Raw genomic sequence first — 19184 nt, 5'->3', positions numbered from 1 at the left:
TATTGCCTTTTGGGGCTAAGAGGACCATGCGACATAGAACTGCACATGTGAGGAATAGTCTTCTCTCAAGTCGAAAAAAAAAATCCCCAGTATGTTTCTTTATTTTTGAAAGAGATTCCAAATACCTATTTCCAAGCGTGTAACATCTTCAGTTTTGAGATATAAGTATACCCATAAAAAAAAAACTCAACCCATTTATAAGCCCTTCCCCCATCCCACCCCCACCAAAGTGGATTTTCCGAAAATAAGGAAATACGTGTTTCTTTATTTTTAAAGGAGATTCCAAACACCAGCTTTCACGTCTGTAATATCTCCAGTTTTTGAGATATAAGTATCCTCATAAAAATAATTCAACTTCTTCTTCACTTCTTTCTATCCCTCTCCCCTCTTAAGTGGGTATTCCTAAAACAATAAATACGTGTTTCTTTATTTTTAATGGCGATTCAAAATACCAACTTTCACGTCTGTAACATCTTCAGTTACTGAGATATAAGTATCCTCATAAACAGAATTCAACTCCTTTTTAACTTATTTTCACCCCCACCTTAAGTTGATGTTCCGAAAGCAAAAAAAAAAGTATTCCTTTATTTTTAAAAGAGACTCCAAATACCAATTTTCACGTCTGTAACATCTTTAGTTTTTTAGATATAAGTATCCTCATACAAATAGTTCAGTAATTTTTTAACCCCCGCCCCCAAGCAATTTTCCGAAAACAAAAGAGCTGCAGTCGCTTAAGTGCGGCCAGTATCCAGTATTCGGGAGATCGTGGGTTCGAGCCCCGCTGTCGGCAGCCCTGAGGATGGTTTTCCGTGGTTTCCCATTTTCACACCAGGCAAATGCTGGGGCTGTACCTTAATTAAGGCCACGGCTGCTTCCTTCCCACTCCTAGGCCCTTCCTGCCTCATCGTCGCCATAAGACCTATCTGTGTCGGTGCGACGTAAAGCAAATAAAAAAAAAAAAAATACGCGTTTCTTTATTTTTAAAGGAGATTCCAAATACCAATTTTCACGTTTATAACATCGTTAGTTTTTGAGATATAAGTACCCTCGTACAAAGAATTAAACGAATTTTTCAATTCATTCACTCCCACTTAACCGGGTTTTACAAAAACAAAAGAATACGTGTTTCTTTACTTTGAAAGAAGATTCCAAATACCTATTTTCATGTCTGTAACATTTTCAGCCTTTGAGATATAGCCTAAGTACCCTCATAAACGGTATTCAACTCCATTTTCACCCCCAACCCCCGTTAAGTTGATTCTCTCCCCCCAACCCAAAATGCGTGTTTCTTTATTTATAAAAGAGCTTCCAAATACCAATTATCATGACTGTAGCATCTTCAGTTTTTGAGATATATATCTCCTCATAAAAATAATTCAACTCGTTTTTTCACTCCCAGCCCCAAGCTGACTTTCCCCCAAAAATGCGTTTCTTTATATTAAAAAAAGATTCCAAATACCAATTTTCACGTCTGCAGCATCTTTCGTTTTTGAGATATAAGTATCCTCATACAAAGAATTCAACTAATTTTTCAATTAAGAGGATTTTCCAAAAAAACCAAGAAATATATATTTCTTTATTTTTAAAGGAGACTCCAAATACCAATATTGACCTCTGAAGCATCTTCAGTTTTTCAGATATCACTATCGTAATGGAAAGATTTCATCCCCCTTTTCAGTCCTTTTTATTCCCCCACCCCTAAGTTATTCCGGGAACAAAAATATACATGTTTCTTTACTTTTTTAAAAAGATTAAAAATACCTATCTCCACGTCTGTATCATGTTAAGTTTATGAGATGTTCTGTAGATATTTTCGTTTTAAAAATTCACCCCGTTTTTCAGTTTCCTTAAGTAGATTTTCCGGAAATAAATTATGTATGTTTCTTTACTTTTACAGGATATTCCAAATACCAATTTTCACGTCTGTAACAATATTAAGGTTTCTGAGATATACTGTAGATATAGTCTTTTTAAAAATTCACCCCTTTTGCCACTCTTGTTCACCCCCCCCCCCCCAATTGATTGGATTTTCAAGAAACAAAAAATACGTGTCTCTTTATTTTCAAAGGACATTCCAAATATCAGTTTTCATGTCTGTATCATTTGTGTAAGTATTTTCATAAAAGGTACTCAACCACTTTTCACTTTTTTTCACCCCACTTAAGGGGATTTTAGGAAAACAAAAAATGTGTTTCTTTATTTTTAAAGGAGATTCTAAATACCAGTTTTTACGTCTGTAAACTTTTCAAGTTTTTGAGATATACATTTGCTCATTTAAACAATTGACGCCCTTTTCACCCCCTCAGCGACGGATTATCAAAAAATCCTCCCTTAGTGAGCACCTACGTTCTAATATAAATGTATCCCCAAAATTGAATTTCCTTTATGTCCAGTAGTTTTGGCTCGACGATGATGAATCAGTCAGTCAGTCAGTCAGGACATGTTACTTTATATATATACTAGCAAGATACCCGTGCTTCGCTACGGTATTATACTGAAATTTATAATTGAATGCTTATTGTTTTAGATATATAATCCGCCGAAATTCGCGATCTGACTCGTTTTCTGCGAGAATCCACCAAAATTCCCGATCTGACTGGTTTTCTATTATTTTACGGCACGTTTCCTCCCATTTTTAAATCTTCCTTTCCAGCAATCGTTTTCGTACTTGCCGGGTTAGGCTCAGGTATTCCTCCCGGTCAGTTGGGCCCGTAAATCTTTGCCATCTTTTCATATAATCATTTTTAATATGGATAAAATCCTTCAGGAGATCCGGCGTGGTGTCCAGCGCGGTCCGCACATTTGACGACGGTCCGGATTATTATTATTAATATTATTATTATTATTACTATTATGTGTTGCTGGAATGGCTGATGACAGGAAAAACCTGAGTATCCGGAGAAAAACCTGTCCCGCCACCGTTTTGTCCAGCACGAATGTCACATGGAGTGACCGGGATTTGAACCACGGAACCCAGCTGTGAGAGGCCGGCGCGCTGCCGCCTGAGCAACGGAGGGTCCTTATAAGTACATTAATAACAGCTAAAATCAATTGGTCTCACCTCCTTCTACACCCCACCGCCGTTAAGTTTATTTACCGCCACACCCCCCCCCCCCAAATTAAAAGAATGCTTGTTTCTTTATGTTTAAGGGAGATTCCAAACACCAATGTTCACGTCTATTACCTTCAGTTTTGAGATATAAGTATCCCAATAACAATAATTTACTTTCTGCACTTCATATCACAATACTCCCCCCCCCCCCCCCCAAGTGAATTTTCCCGCAAAAAATACTTGTTTCTTTAATAGTAAAGGATCTTCTTAAATACCAATTATCACCACTCTAACCTTTTCAGTTTTTGATTTATGTGTCCTCATGAAAGGAATTCAACTCCTTTACACTCCCGCCCTCCAAGATGGTTTCCCCACCAAAACGCGCTTTTCTTTGTTCTTAATGGAGATCCAAATACGAATTTTCACGTCTGTAACAACTTTAGTTTTTATTAGATGTATGCATTCTCATACAATTAAGCCAATTAATTTTTCAATTCTTCCCCCGCCCCTTCATTGGATTTTCCGAGAATACGTGTATCTTTACTTTTAAAGCAGATTGCAAATATCAAATTTCACGTCTGTAACGTCTTCATTTTTGTGATATCAGTAGCCTAATTAAAAGAATTCAACACCATTTTCAGTCACTTTTACCACCCCCCTCCACCCAAGTGGTATTTCCGAAAACTAAAAACACACGTTTCTTTATGTTTAATAGAGATAAAAAATACCTTCACTTCTGTAACATGTTAAGTTTTTTTAGATATACTGTAAAAATTCTCATTTTAAAATTTCACCCCTTTTGAGTTCCCCTTACGTGGAGTTTCCATAAACAAATCACCCATGTTTATTTACATTTACAGGAGATTCCAAACACCCACTTTTTACGTCTGCAACATTTTACGTTTCCAAGATATTCTGTAGATATAGTCTTTCAAAAAATTCACCCCAATTTGTCACTCCTGTTTAACCGCCATTAATTGGATTTCCCAAAAACTAAGAATTACGTGTTTCTTTATTTTTAAAGGAGATCCCATATACACATTTTCAGTTCTGTAATATCTTTCGTTTCTGAGATATATGTATCCCCATTAAAGGCATTCAACCCATTTTTCACCCCTTTTACACCCCTCCTATTAGGATTTACAGGAAATAAAAAAATACGTGTTCCTTTATTTTTAGAGGAGATTCTAATTACCAATTTTTACATCTATAAACTTTAAAAGTTTTGAGATATAGATACACTCATTTAAAAAAATCACCCCCTTTTCACCCCCCCCCCCATAATTGGATTTTCCACAAACAAAAAAATACGTGTGTCTTTATTTTTAAAGAAGATCCCAAACACCAATTTTCAGGTCTGTAATATCTTCAGGTTCTGAAATATAAGTAGCCTCATTAAAGGCATTCAACCAATTTTTCACTCCTTTTCACGATTCCTATTGTGATTTTCCGAAAACAAAAAAATGCGTGTTTCTTTATTTTTAATGAAGATTCTAAATACCAATTTTTACATCTATAACCTTTAAAAGTTTTGAGATATAGATACACTCGTTTTAAAATATTACCCCCCTTTTCACCCCCCCCTTAATTGGGTTTTCCAGAAACCAAAAAATAGGTGCTACTTTATTTTTAAAGGAGATCCCAAACACCAATTTTCAGGTCTGTAATATCTTCAGTTTCTGAGATATAAGTATCCTCATTAAAGGCATTCAACCCATTTTCACCCCTTTTCACTCCTCCTATTGCGATTTTCCGAAAACAAAAAAATACGTGTTTCTTTATTTTTAATGAAGATTCTAAATACCAATTTTTACATCAGCAAACTTTAAAAGTTTCGAGATATAGATTCACTCGTTTTAAACATTCACCCCCTTTTCACCCTGCCATTAATTGGATTTTCCAAAAACAAAAAAATACGTGTTTCTTTATTTTTAAAAGAGATCAAAAGTACCAATTTTGAGGTCTGTAATATCTTCGGTTTCTGATATATAAGTACCGGTATCCTGATTAAAGGCATTCAACCCATTTTCCCCCATTTTCACCCTTTTTCACCCCTCCTATTGGGATTTTCTGAAAAAGAAAAAATACGTGTTTCCTTATTTTTAAAGAAGATTCTAAATACCAATTTTCACATCTATAAACTTTTAAAGTTTTGAGATATAGATACACTCATTTTAAAATTTCACCCCCCTTTTCACCCCCTTACCGTAGGAATATCCAAAAATCCTCTCTTAGCGAGCACCTACATCATAATGTGAATATATCCCCAAAATTTCATTTCTTTATGTCCAGTAGTTTTGGCTCGGCGATGATGAATCAGTCAGTCAGTCAGGACAAGCTATTTTATATATATATACTAGCAAGATACCCGTGCTTCGCTACGGTATTATACTGAAATTTATAATTGAATGCTTATTGTTTTAGATTTATAATCCGCCGAAATTCGCGATCAGACTCGTTTTCTGCGAGAATCCACCGAAATTCCCGATCTGACTCGTTTTCTATTAGATTACTGCACGTTTCCTCCCATTTTTCAATCTTCCTTTCCAGGAATCGATTTCGTACTTCCCGGGCTAGGCTCAGGTATTCCTCCCGGTCAGTTGGGTCCGTAAATCTTTGCCATCTTTTCCTATAATCATTTTAATATGTATAAAATCCTTCAGAAGATCCGGCGTGGTGTCATATTGGGTGCTTTGGCGGGACTGAACCCGCGGCCGGACTGCATTCTTAGTCATTACCCGTCCAGGAGCCGTTTCCAGCGCGGTCCGCACATTTGACGACGGTCCGGAACATTATTATTATTATTATTATTATATTATTATTATTATTATTATTACTACTATTATGTGTTGCTGGAATGGCTGATGAAAGGGAAAACCGGAGTATCCGGAGAAAAACCTGTCCCGCCTCCGTTTTTTCCAGCTCGAATGTCACATGGAGTGACCGGGATTTGAACCACGGAACCCAGCTGTGAGAGGCCGGCGCGCTGCCGCCTGAACAACGGAGGATACTTATAAGTACACTAAGAACAGTAAAATCAATAGGTCTCACCTCCTTCTACACCCCACCGCCGTTAAGTTTATTTACCGCCACCCTCACCCCCCCCCCCCAACAAAAAAAATTACAAGAAGGCTTGTTTCTTTATGTTTATAGGTGATTCCAAACACCAATGTTCACGTCTATTGCCTTCAGTTTTGAGATAGAAGTATCCCCATAAAAAAAATTACTTTTTTCACTTCATTTCACACTACTCCCCCCCCCCTTAATTGAATTTTCCCGCAAAAAATACTTGTTTCTTTAATAGTAAAATATCTTCTAAATACCAATTATCACGACTCTAACTTTTTCAGTTTTTGATTTATGTGTCCTCATGAAAGGAATTCAACTCCTTTACACTCCCGCCCTCCAAGATGGTTTTCCCCACCAAAAGGCGTTTTTTTGTTTTTAAAGGAGATCGAAATACGAATTTTCACGTCTGTAACAACTTTAGTTTTTATTAGATGTATGCATTCTCATACAATTAAGTCAATTAAATTTTCAATTCTTTCATCCCCCCCCCCCCCCTTCATTGGATTTTCCGAGAATACGCCTTTCTTTACTTTTAAAGCAGATTGCAAATATCAAATTTCACGTCTGTAATATCTTCATTTTTGAGATATCAGTAGCCTAATTAAAAGAATTCAACACCATTTTCAGTCACTTTTACCCACCCCCCACCACCCAAGTGGTATTTCCGAAAACTAAAAATACACGATTCATTATGTTTAATAGAGGTAAAAAATACCATTTTTCACTTCTGTAACATGTTAAGTTTTTTTAGATATACTGTAAAAATTCTCATTTTAAAATTTCACCCCTTTTGAGTTCCCCTTAAGTGGAGTTTCCTTAGATTTACAGGAGATTCCAAACACCCACTTTTTACGTCTGTAACATTTTACGTTTCCAAGATATTCTGTACATATAGTCTTTCAAAAAATTCACCCCAATTTGTCACTCCTGTTTAACAGCCATTAATTGAATTTAACAAAAATTAAAAAATACGTGTTTCTTTATTTTTAAAGGAGGTCCCATATACAAATTTTCAGTTCTGTAATATCTTCAGGTTCTGAAATATAAGTATCCTCATTAAAGGCATTCAACCCATTTTTCACCCTTTTACACCCCTCCTATTAGGATTTACAGGAAACAAAAAAATACGTGTTCCTTTATTTTTAGAGGCGATTCTAGCTACCATTTTTTACATCTGTAAATTTTATAGTTTTAAGATGTAGACACACTCATTTTAAAAATTTCACCCCCCCATTTCACCCCCCAATATTTGGATTTTACAAAAACGAAAAAATACGTGTTTCTTTACTTTTAAAGTAGATACAAAATACCAATTTTCAGGTCTGTAATATCTTCAGGTTCTGAAATATAAGTAGCCTCATTAAAGCCATTCAACCCATTATTCGCCCTTTTACACCCTTCCTATTTTGATTTTCCGAAAACAAAAGAATACGTGTTTCTTTATTTTTGAAGGAGATTCTAAATACCAATTTTTACATCCATACACTTTAAAAGTTTTGAGATATAGATACACTCATTTTAAAAAATCACCTCCTTTTCACCCCCCATTAATTGGATTTTCCAAAAACAAAAAAAACACGTGTTTCTTTATTTTTAAAAGAGATCCCAAACACCAATTTTCAGGTCTGTAATATCTTCAGGTTCTGAGATATAAGTAGCCTCATTAAAGGCATTCAACCCCTTTTTCACCCCTTTTCACGATTCCTATTGCGATTTTCCGAAAACAAAAAAATACGTGTTTCTTTATTTTTAATGAAGATTCTAAATACCAATTTTTGCATCTGCAAACTTTAAAAGTTTGGAGATATAGATTCACTCATTTTAAAAATTCACCCCCTTTTCACCCTCCCATTAATTGGATTTTCCAGAAACAAAAAAATACGTGTTTCTTTATTTTTAAAAGAGATCAAAAGTACCAATTTTCAGGTCTGTAATATCTTCAGTTTCTGAGATATAAGTACCGGTATCCTGATTAAAGGCATTCAACCCATTTTTCCCCATTTTCACCCTTTTTCACCCCTCCTATTGGGATTTTCTGAAAACAAAAAAATACGTGTTTCTTTATTTTTAATGAAGATTCTAAATACCAATTTTTACATCTGCAAACTTTAAAAGTTTGGAGATATAGATTCACTCATTTTAAAAATTCACCCCCTTTTCACCCTCCCATTAATTGGATTTTCCAGAAACAAAAAAATACGTGTTTCTTTATTTTTAAAAGAGATCAAAAGTACCAATTTTCAGGTCTGTAATATCTTCAGTTTCTGAGATATAAGTACCGGTATCCTGATTAAAGGCATTCAACCCATTTTTCCCCATTTTCACCCTTTTTCACCCCTCCTATTGAGATTTTCTGAAAACAAAAAAAATACGTGTTTCCTTATTTTTAAAGAAGATTCTATATACCAATTTTTACATCTGTAAACGTTTAAAGTTTTGAGATATAGATACACTCATTTTAAAATTCCACCCCCCTTTTCACCCCCTTAGCGAAGGAATATCCAAAAATCCTCTCTTAGCGAGCATCTACATCTTAATATGAATATATCCCCAAAATTTCATTTCTTTATGTCCAGTAGTTTTGGCTCGGCGATGATGAATCAGTCAGTCAGTCAGTCAGTCAGTCAGGACAAGTTATTTTATATATATAGATATAGATATGATAAACTCACTTGATTGTATTTTCATGACCTTTCATGCTGAGATATATGCAATGCAAGGTGTAGGAATCTGATAAGTAGTGGTTTAATCATATGCCATGCCACTTCTAGTAGTTGCGAGGGAAACAACTTTTACCCCATGCACTTTTCACACTAATTCGGGGCGCCTTTTCCGTCTCTAGTCTGAGTCAATTACATACGCACCATGAAAGATATCACAATAAAACAGGCTATACAGAACATAATAAATTACAAGCAAATATTTATGTCGAAAGTATCCTACAGGACGGAACAACCGTTCGGTTCCTTTAGTGTTAATGTAATGCATGTTTTTCAGACGTAGTAATGATGTTATTTCATTTTACATGTAAGTAGACACTATTGCAATGCAGAAATAATAAGAAGAGGAAGAATAAGAGGAAGAAGAAGAGGAAGAAGAAGAGGAAAGAAGGAAGGAAGGAAAAATAAAATTATGATGTACTACAGCGCGGTAAAATGCTGCGGCGAATTACTTTTTCTTCTTTTGTAAATGTCATAACCACGTGCGCGCAACTTACGGTGATCACGACAAATACATAATTGAAAGAAGTGTGAAGTATGGGAGTTAAAACCGATTGAGAATTTAAGCTATGATGAACCAATTGCTGGATAAGCGACCATAGTTCACGCACATTGTTCAAACCCGCTGGAATTCTCATCGCTGCATATTATTATTCAACAATGTAAACTTTATTGTTCAGAAACTGTTTTAAGAAATCTATTACGGTCTGAAAGAAATAGGATTCAAATTGGTAACAAATGAAGACAACTGGACTAACACTCAAGAGTGGTCCAGCATAGGCCTACCTTCTTGTGCAGCGGAAGGCATGAAGCTAGGCGACATGCTCGAGAGTGGAATGAAATTCTTAACACTGTTCAAATATTCACAGCAACACTAGAGTACTCATGACGTCACTCTCACGTTTTGTTAGCTTAGGTCTGTCTGTGAGATGTCACTACCTCGCCGGAGAACTGCCGACAGTATGATAGCCAACCACCTGTCCTTCTCTCTGAAGCACTGCTACACAACTAAGGTAGCTACGGCTGTGCTAATCCAATCCAGAGCCCCCCCCCCCCACTGCGCTCACTTGGTGAGCGCGTGACTGAGTCACATGGGCTCCTCACGTGTCCCCAGTCATGGTCCAGAGTGGGGCTGGCAAGCGCCTCGCCTGGCGAATGCACATACGATTCATTGACGTTCAACAAAAGGTCGCCGACTCGGGAACAGATCGCTCGATACATACAAAGCGCAGGGTAAACTTGGCCGCCATGTGGTTGGATTGAAACTGCAGCCTGCAATCTCCCACGTTCAGACACGTGTGAAACATATAAGAATGATGGTGACAAAATCACCTGACATTCCTACATTATGACTTGGTTTTTAGGATTTTAAAGTTCTCTTTACTTGATGCTCGCTTTCTGTCTCTCTCTCTCTCTCTCTCTCTCTCTCTCTCTCTCTCTCTTGTATTTTTCGTTGTCAAATTACATCAGTATCGACTCTTCTCCAGAAATTATTATTATTATCATTATAATTTGCTTTACGACGCACCAACAGAGATAGGTGTTATGCCGACGACGGGATGATAAAAATAAGGGGCTAGGAATGGGAAGGAAGCGGCCGTGGTTTTAATTAATATGTGTGAAAATGGGAAACCAAAGAAAACCATCTTCAGGGCTGTCGACACTATCTCTCGAATGCAAGCTCTCAGCCGCGCGACCCTAACCGCTCGGCGAAGTTCACTTCGGTAGAAATATAAAGTTCAATCGAATACATTCTAGACCAGTGGTATTCAACCTTTTTGGCTGGCGAACCCCCAAAATCCAATTGTTTTTTTCTTCGTACACTCGAAGTACGAGTATATTACAATTATGTCAGAAATAACAAATTATTTTTGCTGGATGACAAATGATATTAATTATAATCACCATCTTCCGCAACTTGTCCTGCTTGTATACTCGTGATCAGAATAATTCCGGGTGGAAAGGAAGAAAAGGTTACGTCTGGACGTACGAGGGGGGATCAAATATGAACGGGATTTTATTTCTTATTTAAATTCATTTATTGAAAAACACTAGGCAATTACATTTTTTCACATAGTTTCCGTATTTGGAAATGCATTTGTCCCAGTGTATGGGCATCCTTTTGATGCCCTCATCGTAAAAAGAACAGGGTCGTCTCTCCAGCCAGTTGAGCACGAAGTCTTCCACATTCTCGTCATCTTCAAATCGTTGCCCTCTTAGAGCTTCTTTAAGCGGTCCTAACAAATGGAAATCGCAGGGCGATAAGTCTGGGCTGTAATGAGGATGATCAAGTGTAGTCTAGTGCATTTCCTGTAGCATAGAGACAGAGCTGTAGTATGGGGCCGTGCATTGTCGTGGAGGAGGATGACCTGACGAATCGGTTGGTCTCGTCTTTTGCGGCGATATGCAACCCTCGCCTTGTTCAACAACTCGCCGTAGTAAGCAGCATTGATTGTGCGTCGTTCATGCAAAAAATCTATGAGAAAAATGCCTCGCCGATCGATATTAAAAAAAACCGGTTGCAAGAACCTTACCAGCTGACAGTCGAGTCTTGGCTTTCACTGGTGCTGTCTCCCCTTTCCTACGCCACTCCTTACTGGCTTGTTTGGATTCGGGCGTGTAGTGGTGGACCCATGTTTCGTCGCAGGTGACGATCCGCAAACTTTGCTGTAAGACTCTGACAGACCTCCAAACGTCTCAACTTCAGATTTTCGGTCAAAAGGCGAGGGACCCATCTGGAACACACTTTACGGAACTGTAGGTCGTTTGTGATGATTGCTTGACAGCTCCCATAACTGATTCCAACTTGTTCTGCAATTTCTGATACTCTCGCCCGTCGATCGTCGTCAATAATTTCTTTAACCGCACCTATGTTTTCGTCTGTAATGCTGGTTCGACGACGGCGATAGTGTCGCTGATTTTCCACACGTTCTCGTCCTTCCTTGAGCTTTTTATGCCAGGCAAACACACGCGTCCTTGACAATGTTTGATAACCGAACTCTGCAGTCAATCTTTGGCAAATTTCCCCTGCTGTAACTCCTTCACGAGCAAGAAGTTTTATAATTATGCGTTGCGCAGTGGAGGGTGCACCTGTTGCTCCGACATCGTGAGCATTACTGACGAAACGGCGGGAAATATCTAACAGCACACTCTCCCCACTCCTAACGGTCCCGCCTAAGCATAGCAGAAGCGTAGGTCCAGTCCTACCAACTGTTGATGTTCAGGAACCAAAATCCCGTTTATATTTGATCGACCTTCGTATATTTTGGCCAATTCTGAGGAGTAGGAGAGGCAAGCGAGGCAACGTCACATGTGTTCGTCTTCCAGGAGGCGTGGCTTGTGACAGTACTCACTCCATTTTCTCGGGAACTGATTAAAATGTTTCTGTGGTTAAACATTTAGGCTTTACTGGCTTCTCCCAATCAAGAAAAACAATTTGGCCAACCCCACCCCCTCAGAGAGGGGAATGAAAACTTTTATACTCGGAGTCAACTCAAGTCTCAAGCGATCCCTTTGCTGTTAGCGAGGTTGCTGGTCAGTGAAGAGGTTTCCGCAGCGGTAAATAGTTCCTAAATTTCTTGCTTGTTTTTGAAGTCAAGAGCTTCCCTCAGTTTGGTTAGATATTCTGGTGAACTGACTTGACTAATTAAACATTTCGCACTGGGCGAGATGGCCGTGATGTTAGGGGCGCGCGGTTGTGAGCTTGCATTCGGGAGATAATGGGTTCGAACCCCACTGTCGGCAGCCCTCAAGATGGCTTTCCGTGGTTTCCCCATTTTCACACCAGGCAAATGCTGGGGCGGTACATTAATTAATGCCATGGCCGCTTCCTTCCCACTCCTAGGTCTTTCTATCTCATCATCGCCATAAGACCTACATGTGTCGGTGCGACGTAAAGCAGTTTGTAAAAAAAATTCCCTATGAAAATGTGGAAAATATTCCACATGTATGTTAATTGGCTTCGTTACCAACTCTATCTTTCATACGTGGATTGCTGTGAATGATAGTTATTGTTCTCCGTGGTATTTGTAGCAAAATATAAAATGATTTACCCTGAGCTTGATATCATATTGCATTGTGTACGCTGTAAGCTTTGCTCATGTTCATTTCATTGTTAGAACTTACTAATTAGTTCGCATAGTTTTTCCGGCGTTAAAGATTGATGGAAGAGTGCTGTTGACAATACTGGCTGTAGCCTACACTATTCACAATGGCTGCCAGCTGAGAACAACATGTGTGTGATGCTGCTGTAACGCTTTGAGTCACCTGTAGGATACTGTAAAGTACATAAAAGTGGGGAGAAATTAAAAAGGCTGCCGAAGCAGATTGTTTTGAACGTGTACGGAAGATTACGGGATGAGAATCGGAAGTGGATGGTGAAAGAAGTGGTGGAAAAACCCGTTCACCTAACCGGCATTTCTACGTGCAGTTTTTACACAGCTCGCGCGAATTGTAAACTCCACGGAAGAAACAAGTTTCCAGTGAAATGTCGACCGGCGTCCAATGGAAAGATGGTCCGCGTGTCACAATACTCTTGATTTTATTCTAAGTGGTATTAGTAGGAAATTCCATAGCTTTTTCTTAGGAACGAACTTTTGACTATCAGGAAAATGACAACTGCAGTGAATAGTGACAGTGGCAGTGAATCGTCGAACGGTTTTCTCAGTGGAACAGAATAAATGGATGCGTATTAGCGACGGCACTCGTAAGTTATATTGTATTCAGTAAAAATTACGAGTATATTTTGCCTTAAGGGAATACGCATGATTTGTCATAGTAATATATCCCATATAGTGTCCTATGGTTGTTTATAAATGTCGTATTTCTGACCACATGTCTCCCTAAAAGTCACCGGAAATTTCGTTTTAGTGTAAAACATGTCTAAATTAGGGTATGTAAATAAGCAATCAATGCGTTAAAGGAAGTGAAAGAAAATATAAATCAACTAAGCTGCATGCCAGGTTAATGAGAGAGAAAAGGCCTGTTTATTTATCTGTTCGTCAGCATGTGTCTGCTCAATGAGGACTACGCACTCAAAGTAAACAAAACAGGAAGGTCCTTAACACGATATGGGTATAGAATGCGCCTTTCTAACAAAATCTTTAGCTTACTCGGAAAAAATGAAATAAAAATAATAATATTTACTTTACTTTATATTCGTACGCAGGAGATTTGTCGTCTTGAAAGGACCACGAGTTCGTTATTACAATCCGAATGGCGAGATTACAATTTACAACTTTCCTGTAAACGCTGCATTCTGCAATCGCACTAACAGGTGGGTTTTCAGCTTGTTGAACAGAACTGCCGCTGACAGAGCGGCATCTTTATGTCACCATAATTTTCGCTTAATTCCCAATGTGGCTCACACAAATCGTACTATGAAATAGAAATAAACTTTGCTTCTCTTGCGGGAAAAAGAATTAAATTTCATAATCTCACTGCCGGTTAGTGTGATTAGTTGCTACCCCCGGAGACCCGGGTTTGATTCTCGGCTCTGCCACGAAATTTGAAAAGTGGTACGAGGCAGGAACGGGGTACAATCAGCCTCGTGAGGTCAACTGTGTATAGGGGTGTTCGATTCCCACCTCAGTCATCCTCGAAGTAGTTTTCCGTGGTTTCCCTCTTCTACTCCAGGCAAATGCCGGATGATAACAACTTAAGGCCACGGACGATTCCATTCCTCTTCCTTGTCTACCCCTTCCGATCTTTCCAACCCCCCACAAGGCCCCTGTTAAGCATAGCAGGTGAGGCTGCCTGGGCGAGGTACTGGTCCTCCTTCCCAATTCTTTTTTTGCTAGTTGTTTTACGTCGCACCGACACAGATAGGTCTTACGGCGACGATGGGACAGGAAAGGGCTAGGAGTGGGAAGGAAGCGGCCGTGGCCTTAATTAAGGTACAGCCCCAGCATTTGCCTGGTGTGAAAATGGGAAACCACGGAAAACCATTTTCAGGGCTGCCGACAGTGGGGTTCGAACCTACTATCTCCCGAATACTGGATACTGGCCGCACTTAAGCGACTGCAGCTATCGAGCTCGGTCCTTCCCAATTCTATCCCTCAGCCCAAAAGTCTCACACTCCAGGAAACTGCCCTTGAGGCGACAGAGATGGGATTCCTCGCCGAGTCCGAGGGAAAAACCAACCCCGGAGGGTAAACGGATTAAGAAAGAAGGAAAGAATCTCACCGCCTCAATATTTGTCAGTAATCTGTAGGCTGCATTATATGGACCTGCAACTGGCACAAACAACAAAGGAATTCGTAATCAAAGTACAACGATATGAAAGGAAGTATTTTCTTTTGATGCTACACTGTTTGAGAATGAAGCAATATTTCTCGACGTCAATAAAATCTGGTTGTGGCAGGCAGTATAAGGAGAACGAAGACGGAGAAGGAGTAAGAGGTGAAGTGTTCACACGCAGAAGGGTATTTTCTTAAGGTCTTGAGTTGACTTCCACTATAGTTCATGCATGATCAGTGCTGATTACTGCGATGACAATTATTCAAACTGAGAAAGGAAAACCTATTCTCTTTTTGATTGACATTCGTTACGTGAATTTCAAGAGCGAAGGGATGATCTCATAACTCGATGTTTTCTACAGAAAAGAGCGAAAAATTGCAATGGCATGCTTGGCTGTAAAAATAATCATGTGTATACCTGATGCTGCAAAGCTGGAAATCAAGAATACCAATGACAATGCGAAGAAGAAGGGAAGGAAAGAAAGCTATTCCGTATCTATGGAAGAAGACACATACCTAATAACGCCGTAGAAGGAGGTAGGTAAAACAGAAAATAAACCTGAACTTTACGCTCTTCTTTATTAAACAGAGAATGGAATACATGCGGGAGAACAGCAAAACTATGTAATTAATTACATAGCTGCTATGTGAAAGGAAGTGAAACGTTCCCATTGATAAATTCAAACTCAGGTCAATAGAGTTATGTCATTTTCAAAATGTGTCACCTGTTACTGGATGGCTATTACCTGAGAAAGAAAAGTAACATTTTCAAAATTCGCGTAGTCCGTAAAGTGTGTAAATACATCAAATTGGCTATATGTCTCGGTAAGTTATAACTTTCTTTCAACAGTAACGTTTAAATCCTTTACGCATTCTGTAAACATAACGTCGGATACAATGTAATGAACAATCACGAATTAATATTGGCATATAAATTATAAGTTTCCTGAAAACGAAGCAGTAGAATCTGTGCCGTATATCTACAAAACAATTAAAAGTTTCTCAAATGATCTTGACAGCCATAGCCAGCGCTCACTTCGAAGTAGGCACGTAGGATAGACCACAACTAACCCCCCTCCAGCACTACGGCCCTGAAGTGCCTTAGCTTACCAAGCGACCGCTGCTCAGCCCGAAGGCCTGCAGATTACGAGGAGTCGTGTGGTCAGCACGACGAATCCTCTCGGCCGTTAATCTTGGCTTTCTACAGTGGAGCCGCTATCTTACCTTCAGACAGCTCCTCAATTGTAATCACGTAGGCTGAGTGGACCTCGAACCAGCCCTCATATCCAGGTAAAAATCCCCGGCCTGGCCGGGAATCGAACCCGGGTCCTCCGGTAAGAGGCAGACATGCCACCCCCTACACCATGGGGCCGGCAATAGACCACAAAAAAGAAAAGAAAATACGTTTCTTGATTTACATGTAAAAGGAATAAAAGCTCATGCGTTAGTTAAGTTCCTTTCCGTGAAACAACAAAAGTGTTTACATTTTCATTACAATTTGTATATCGGAAATACATTGGAGAAATGATAGGCCTATACTTAAAAATAAGCTGCAATGTGGAAATCACAAGCGAAGTAACCGGTGGTCCTTGAACTACTTGTCCCGCGATACAGAAACGGACACTTGCTTCCAAACTTCGAAACATTGCACTACGTATAGCTTGAGGACGTAAAGTATGTTGCGCAAGGTATACACGCCTCTTATAAGGATCGTTTCTCATTAGGCTCTCAAGACCTAGATTCTATCTCCAGAAAAGCTAACTTTCGTCAATTGAAACTACATTCAAGAAGCTGGCTTTGATTTTCCTTGGCACATCTTTATAGGATTTACATCAAACGTGGTAGATCGCTCCGATAAGACGTCTACTATTTACTACTGTAATGAAAATAAAAAGCAAATCTGGCAATCTTATTATCACTTTCACTGATAGATAACGAGAACGTGGTTGGCAACTCTCGAGGTTCAATGTTTCCCTTTCAACACTTCCTCTGTTACTCCCTCATTCTTGATTCTTTAGGGTAGTGGTTGTAGTATATTTTGGTGATTATATTTTTACTATTGAGACATACTGTGCTTAGACCATTGTAGTTTTAGGTGATTTGATAGATTTAAAGTTTACATTTTACCACTTTTACCATACAAACATTGACTTGTATGATGTATATCTATTGTGTATACTGCATCATTCAAATGAAAGTTCTTCCAGATTTCTTGATAGCATATCTTCGTAATTGTTTTGGTTGATTAGGGAGAGACAACTAGAGGGCAGAGAATTAGAGCAACGTACACGAGGTTGGTGAAGAAGATGGGCCAAAGAGTAAACTACAAATAGGACAAACAATAAGGGCAATATAAGTAATATAAGTAGAAACATGATGAAAAGAACCGTAATATTAACTGAAAAGGAAATGGGAAGGATACTTTGATGGTTGATGAGGATATAACCGGTCTAGAAAGCCAAGAATTACGATCACGCATCACCTCAAAATCTGCAGGCCTCCGGACTGAGCAGCGATCGCTTGGTAGGCCACGGCCCAACACGGCTCTAGTACCATAGGGTATGGCTTGGTTTGGTTTGGTTTGATGAAGTTATATAAGACTAGGATGGTAAGAACAAAATGAGGAAAATGAATGCATTTTATGCATTCATTTTAGCACATGTACTAAAATGCTGTGAAACTTATTAAACTTATTAAACTTATTAAAGGTTGAATAGATAAACCACGGAGAATGAAAATCCACAGCCTGTTTCCAGTCATTTAACCGGGTCAGGAATGGAATGAATGAAGCCCCATCTAGCGGCGAAGATAGGAATTTTGCCTGCTGCCGAAGCCTGTCGCGCTCCTCTGAGGCAATGATTATTATTGAATGACAAATGACACGAAATGATATTGGAGAGTTTTGCTGGAATGAAAGATGACAGCGAAAACCGGAGTACCCGGAGAAAAACCTGTCCCACCTCCGCTTTGTCCAGCGCAAATCTCACATGGAAAGACCGGGATTTGAACCACGGAACCCAGAGGTGAGAGGCCGGCGCGCTGCCGCCTGAGCCACGGAGGATCTAAACCACGGAGAATACGTTTATGTAATATCAGGGTTATGTGGGAAAGGAAAGTGAAAGGAGATACACCGGGCGAGTTGGCCGTGCGGTTAGGGGCGCGCAGCTGTGAGCTTGCACCCGGGAGATAGTGGGTTCGAATCCCATTGTCGGCAGTCCTGAAGATGGTTTCCGTGGTTTCCCATTTTCACACCAGGCAAATGCTGGGGCTGTACCTTAATTAAGGCCACGGCCGCTTCCTTCCAACTCCTAGGCCTTTCCTATCCCATTGTCGCCATAAGACATATCTGTATCGGTGCTACGTAAAGACCATAGCAAAAAAAAAAAAAAAAAAAAAAAAACAGCTACTGAAGGGGCGCGTATCTAAACTGATTTAAAATTTTAAGATTGTTATTGTGCCCATTGTCTCGTTCTATTCAGTGCAATAGATTACGGCGGGTCCGCCGCTGTGGTGTAGTGGTTAGTGTGATTAGCTGCCAAACCCGGAGGCCCGGGTTCGATTCCCGGCTCTGCCACGAAATTTGAAAAGTGGTACGAGGGCTGGAACGGGGTCCACTCAGCCTCGGGATGTCAACTGAGTATAGCTGGGTTCGATTCCCACCTCAGCCATCTTGGAAGTGGTTTTCCGTGGTTTCCCACTTCTCCTCCAGGCAAATGCCGGGATGGTACCTAACTTAAGGCCACGGCGTTTTCCTTCCCTCCTCCTTGTCTATCCCTTGCAATCTTCCCATCCCCCACCAAGGCCCCTGTTCAGCATAGCAGGTTAGGCCGCCTGGGCGAGGTACTGGCCATCCTCCCCAGTTGTATCCCCCGGCCCAATGTCTCACGCTCCAGGACACTACTCTTGAGGCGGTAGATGTGGGATCCCTCGCTGAGTCCGAGGGAAAAAGCCACCCTGGAGTGTAAGCAGATTAAGAAAGAAAGAAGATTACGGCGATAAAACAAAACAAATTAAATTATTTTGTCTAAAATAAGGTATTTTGTGTATACAAACGCCATGTGCTAAGTAAATGTTTAATTACGAGGGCTGTAAATAAAGTAGGGGCTG

The 19184-nt window shown here is 39.6% G+C and overlaps 1 protein-coding gene across 2 annotated transcripts in view; it reads right to left on the bottom strand.

Moving 5' to 3' along the window:
- The window catches only part of Cipc (Clock interacting protein circadian), an 851118-nt gene that overhangs the window by 137435 nt on the left and 694499 nt on the right, over positions 1–19184 (bottom strand). Inside the window, exon 1 of one of the 2 annotated variants that reach the window (XM_067141413.2) lies at positions 9628–9835. The exons of the other annotated variant lie outside the window; for it this stretch is intronic. Within the exon in view, the coding sequence (XP_066997514.2) occupies positions 9628–9664 (37 nt within the window). The 5' untranslated portion in view covers positions 9665–9835. Of the gene's footprint in view, positions 1–9627; positions 9836–19184 lie in introns of those variants that run through there. 2 annotated transcript variants of the gene reach the window in all.

The sequence above is a fragment of the Anabrus simplex genome, chromosome 2 (assembly GCF_040414725.1).
Source record: "Anabrus simplex isolate iqAnaSimp1 chromosome 2, ASM4041472v1, whole genome shotgun sequence".
Classification (NCBI taxonomy): domain Eukaryota; kingdom Metazoa; phylum Arthropoda; class Insecta; order Orthoptera; family Tettigoniidae; genus Anabrus; species Anabrus simplex.
Note: the sequence above shows the minus strand (reverse complement) of the source record. Positions and strands in the feature narration are given on the sequence as shown.